General features: G+C 41.9%; 1 protein-coding gene across 2 annotated transcripts in view; it reads left to right on the forward strand.

The window, feature by feature from the left end:
- LOC114442121 (F-BAR and double SH3 domains protein 1-like) overlaps positions 1-5,790 on the forward strand; it is a 17,366-nt gene extending 11,576 nt beyond the window's left edge. For both annotated transcript variants that reach the window (XM_028415398.1, XM_028415399.1), the window contains 11 exons: positions 560-676; positions 846-950; positions 2,036-2,191; positions 2,435-2,563; positions 3,165-3,248; positions 3,751-3,886; positions 4,075-4,175; positions 4,264-4,380; positions 4,446-4,593; positions 4,673-4,728; positions 4,818-5,790. In XM_028415398.1, coding sequence (XP_028271199.1) covers positions 560-676; positions 846-950; positions 2,036-2,191; positions 2,435-2,563; positions 3,165-3,248; positions 3,751-3,886; positions 4,075-4,175; positions 4,264-4,380; positions 4,446-4,593; positions 4,673-4,728; positions 4,818-4,868 — 1,200 coding nt within the window. In that variant the 3' untranslated portion in view covers positions 4,869-5,790. The remainder of the gene's footprint in view (positions 1-559; positions 677-845; positions 951-2,035; positions 2,192-2,434; positions 2,564-3,164; positions 3,249-3,750; positions 3,887-4,074; positions 4,176-4,263; positions 4,381-4,445; positions 4,594-4,672; positions 4,729-4,817) is intronic.

Here is a 5,790-nt window from a genome sequence, read left to right on the forward strand (position 1 = left end):
ATATATATTTATATATATTTATATATGTGGAGCAGGACCCAGTAGGTGAGAGTCCCACAGCCTACCTGACTTTGTTACTCTACCTGGTGTCTGTTCTGATGTGACTGGTTAATGAACCACGTGAGTTTCACAGAGATCCGCCTGCTGAGGTCCGTCACCATGTTACTGGTGTTACCTGGAAAATGTCATTTACTATACATTGTTTGTGATCTAAAGTTTACAGTTAATGAATACAGAATACTGGCCATTTTAGGCTAATTTCACCTTCGCTTTTAGCCCCTTTATGTCTTCATTTTAAGCCCTATACACACACATGTTCTACCTTGGATTTGTTGGAGACTGTATCATTTCATATAATAAAATATATTAGGCTTTATATCACGGAAAAAACAAACTACTACTACTGTTGTCCCTCCAGAGAATGCTGGCAATAGAGAAAACGTTTTGTTTTTATTGTTAGGAGGAGATTGTCTGGAATCTGGGAATATCAGAATCACAAAGCAGCAAAGTCACCGTTTACTCAAACAGTTTACGTCATGTTCGCTCCTTTCCTGAACAGGTGTGCACCCTGCAGGACGTCTGTGCTTCAGAAGAAGAGGGCTGTCTGGTGAAGGAGGCCAAGAAATGGGCCAGCAAGGCTGCCAAGGACTACAAGATAGTAACCTATGGAGAGCGGGTGAGGCCTGCTGATCTGAGCGAGCCTGTCAATCTGTGGGTGCAGTTTTTCTGATTCTTCAGATGGACAGCTGTTCAGTGCACTTTTATACGTTTTTTAATTATGCAAGTAGTAAATACGTTTCTTATTCATACAGATACAACACTGATGACTTGTCTTTCTCTGTCAGGCGTTACAGACATTAGAGAGTCGGCTGAAGCTGTTGTCGGGGGAGACGAGCCTCAGTGTGGAGCAGAAGATGGCAGAGGTGCAGGACAGTGTCAGAAAAGCCAAGGTATTTGTATCTACTCATACAAATCAGATAAATATTCAAGATCCATTTCGTTGACAATAAATAAATTCATGTACATTTGTCCTGACTTCAGCTGTCCAGCTTTTGATGCGTCTGTGCCAAAGGAGAACCGTCAGGTAGAACCGCAAAGATGTTCTCATAGATTCTCTTTCAGCTAAGGGCCCTCTGCCCTGAAGTAAGCTTAAGGGAAAACTTAAGTTGTTTGTTTCTCAGCTAGACCACATTAAATCAGGTCCATATCAAATACAGTTATACTGTAACAAATCCAAGCAATACTAAGATTAAAATTAAGATTAGGAATTCCTTTGTTAATCCCATTAGGGATATTAGGTTGTACCAGTACCAGCAGCATACATCAATGACAAGAAATACAATATAGACAGAAAAACCCTTATGTACACACACAGAGAGCAGCAGACATATGACCCTAAATACACAGTTTGAAGCATATATGATGCATTAGGCCACGTTTGTGAGGCAGCTCTGACAGTCAACTATACTAAAGGTTAGAACCTGTTTTAAAGGTACTTTAGCCTGTATGAGGTAATGTGGGACAAGTTTGACCTGGACTTGATCTAATGTGGGAATCAGGGGAAAGGTTCCTACTTCATAAAGTTTAAAGCTGGTTTTCAGTTTTTACAGTGTGAGAAGTCGAAACATAAAGAATTAGTTCTCAAGTTTACCCTAAAATGACACATCTGATGCTAACTTTAGCATGATCCTATCTAAATGTGTCGCTCTGCTGAACTCACCAACTGCTCTGTGCAGAATTTAAGGAACACAAGCACCATGTGACCTGAGTGACATAAAGCTGCAGATCTGTGCAGAATCACTCAGTGTTTGCAATAAGGTGACTGCAGCAGGAGAAGTGTGCAGTTGACCTCAACAGGAAAATGTGTCTGTGTAGAGCTCACCTTGTATATATGGTGGATTCACACCCATGCTTCTGTTGCTCGCAGCTGTCGGATTCATTTAAACCCGCGTGCCACAAAGCATCATGTGTGTAACACCTCATTTCAGGCTAAGACGACGCAGGCTGTGTCTAAGTGTCTTGTTGGGTTCTTCAGCTCAGCAGGGTGAAGGCAGAGGCTCGTCTCTCTCTGCTGTCCGTCGGCGTCACCGGAATCGATCGTTGGCTTCATGGCGCCATGAACCAGGCCGAGGAGGAGCTGGAGAGAGAGAGGCGCCTCAGCGAACAGAGGAAGTCCACAGAGGACTTTTCCGTACGTAGGCACGATGATTGCTTTGCTTTCAGTTTGGGTCAGGCATCACTAAGAGGGTTGGTCACTGGAGTCCATCTATACAAAGATAAAGAGGGTAAAGATGACGTACAGTGACTGTCAAACAGGCACAAGCAGAGCATGAGGTGACAGAGCATACTACATTCCATGGGTGTGTCACCTGGTGTGACTCTTTTTAATACCTTCAGCTGAGCTCTGTGGCACAAAAACAACTGTGTTTTCCAGGAAGATGAGTTTGAGCTGACCGACTTCGAGGACTACGACGACGAGAACGGAGACATCTTCACAGATCCAGTGTCAGCATCAGGAGTGTGTGTTTACCCTGCAGCCTGCAGAGTCATCTACAACTACCAGGTGATCACTCAGACTCTCAGCCACACTGTGCTTGTGACATAAAGGCATCAGATGAGTTTGTAAGCCATGATGATAGAGCTGTAAAAAAGCAGCAAAGCACAGTACAGAAAACTAAAAATAGATATTAATCTACAAACATCACTTTGAGGAACAAAACACACCCACAGTCAGAATGTCACCTGACACCTCTCTGCTGTGGTTTCTGCAGTTTAGGAAGTAAGATGAAGTCAGAGACCAGCAAACGTTGAAAACCCCTGTGCAACTCAGGCAGGAGGAAGTTCAAACCAGCCATTCATCTCTGAGCCGTTTACCGTCACTTTCTTCAGTATTTGCTGCTAACTGTTCAGGAAATGTTCATACACAACACATTTTGGTGGCTCGTATAAAATGGAACTAATAATTACCGACACAATGATCCAATATTTATGAATTTATGGGTATAGATAAATATTAGCTTAAAGTTTGTGTAGAGCAATAAAGTAATGTTTAGTCTATTAGCTTTGGGTCAACTACATACAGTAGATAAGTGTATATTTGGCTGTAAAGGCTTCTGTCATGCCTTTAGGCTGATGATGAGTTATGTTCTGACCTGCTGTTGTAGGCTAGCCAGTCAGATGAGCTGTCAATCACTGAAGGGGAGGAGCTTCAAGTGATTGAGGATGGAGACGTGGAGGACTGGCTGAAGGTATGAATACAACTTTATTAAAGTGCCTTACTCATAGTGTAGCTCATCATCAAATGTTAATCAGATATTCATATGGCAGATAATAAACGTAAAGGGTGATAGCCAATATACACAGGATCATACTCAACATTATTCAGAAACAAGGTGGCAGTACAGGTTAAAAACCCAGGACCTGTAGCCTACATGACAATGAGAAGAAGTTAAAGACTGACGAAAGATTTAATTTGCACATATATAACATGTGAATAATTAATTAATTATCATTTTAATGTACAACCACTGATCTATAGCCATTCAGAGTTTGAGAAGAGTTTTACTTCAAAAAGTTGCTGTTTTTTCTGAATATATATAAAAATGTGAGACTGAATACACTTTCCTTATGACAATAAACAGTTTTTAATCAATTTTACAGCCCTGAAATGTGTTTATTTCCAAAATAAAAGCGCTCCTGATGAATGCTGAGTCTACCACTGTGACTGTATGTTTCCTGTGTTCTGTGCAGGTGTGTAACTCCTGTGGTCAGGTGGGGTATGTCCCTGAGCGTTACGTGCAGCTCTTGTGTCTACCAGCAGAGGACGCCACTCAGCAGGACAGCTCCATCTCCTCCACAGGGATTAGAGAGAGGTCAGGGAGCAGAGGTCAGTGTCAGCCACACTAATACATTATCATGGTGACGTTTCTGCATTTGACAGACATGACCAACAGTCAATGGACACTTCCTGCTTCTGTAGCTGGTGCAAAATGGAACAGTGTATCCTCAGCACTTTTAGGTAGCTGCACGTATAACCGCAGGCACTATGTAGAGTTTTATATTGTCTGATTGCAGGTGTAGCTAGAGCTCTGTACTCATACCAGGCACAGAGCGCAGAGGAGCTGTCCTTCCAGGAGGGGGCAGTAATTCACCTGATCCGCTGTCGGCATGGGGAGGTGAGTGTGTTTGAGGGTGTGTGATTGTTCATTATTCTTAATTTTATAAGCAGTTGCTCCTTTATCTGAGGTTTCTACCTGCTTTTAGGTGGATGATGGTTTTTGGGAGGGAGAGCTGAACGGACGGATTGGCGTCTTCCCCTCGTTGGTGGTGGAGGTTGTCCATGAAGAGGGGGAGGAAGAGGAGGAAAGGGAGGAGGATGAGGTGAGGTTGCATTGTCTGTCTGCCAGCTTATCTGTGTGTTTTCTGATGTATATTTTTCTCCTCAGCCTCTCCAAACCCCAACCATGCCTCCTTACTCCCCCCCGGTCCCCATCCCCTCACCACCTGGATGTAGTTCTGCCCAGACTTCCACTTCCCCTATTGGTGTGGAGGACAAACTGCAGACTGTTCACATGGAAGTGTCAAAGCTGGCAGGTAACAAAACAGATTGTGTCCAGACAGTTTTGTTAAATATGCTACTAAGTGCAACAGGTTGGTCTCTGTTCACCTTTAGAGACGGGAGCCAGCAGCCACAACTCACCAGAACTCTGTGGCAGTCGACTCAGACCTGTATGTGCTGTTTAAAGCCAACAATGATTAATTGAATACATTTGAGCTAGCATGGACCAGTAGTCTGACAATCCTCTGTACTGTTTCAGTGCCGGGCACCGCCTCCTCCTCCAGCAAAGGGGTCTTCAACTCAGCCTTGAGAAAAGGAGTCACTGCAGCTTCACAAGAAGACGCATCTTACTTTCTGCCTTCAATGGAAGTACAATTTCTCATTGGTCAACATACGGCTTTAGCAGTTTGGTGAACTGTTAGAATAAATACAGCGTATTTCCTTTAAGCCCCCATAATATAGTTTTATCTTTTTTACAGAAGCTCCCATAAATCATTTGAAAGTAAGAACTTTATTCATGTGAGCACTGCACTGGATAATTACAACGACTTATATACAGTCCATCTTTGTATTATTTTCCCCTTTTTTGTACAATATTCCATTATCATTAATATCATTACATTTTCCTCGTTTTTTATGAACTTGATCCAAGTTGAGGGGGTGTTTGCATTTTAACAAGTGAGACTCAATACTGCAATATGAACACAGCAGGTTCTGAAATATGACATTGACATCAGGTGATTTGAGAACAATGGAGCCATATCATGGAGCAATGAGGTGGAAAAGTTCAACATTTGCTCCAACAAGTGTTTCAAGTGCATTTAACCAAACACACTGTATTCAAGTCACACAATACATGCCATCAAAGCTGTGCAATCAGGTTGTGACCTTCACTACAACGCACACACACATGTTTGAAAAGCATAGTTCTTTATTTTCATTAGAACAATAAGAATACATCTGTTTATTTACAACTTCCTCAGTGCATACTGTATTCATACTTATTCCAGCACATGCTTTTTACACATATCACTCGGAATTATAACACATCTCTGGATTTAATGAAGCAACTGGAAAAAGGGAAATGTTAAGTGATGGTCACATGTTAAGCTGTAAATATACCCAAGATATAAGAAGAAGTGGAATTACTTACTGATTTACTTATTCATGTTTTATAAATACTGTTGCTGGTGTCATTATATTCACTTATGTTAAATATATAAGCTAAAAAT

Source organism: Parambassis ranga, chromosome 10 (assembly GCF_900634625.1).
Source record: "Parambassis ranga chromosome 10, fParRan2.1, whole genome shotgun sequence".
Classification (NCBI taxonomy): domain Eukaryota; kingdom Metazoa; phylum Chordata; class Actinopteri; family Ambassidae; genus Parambassis; species Parambassis ranga.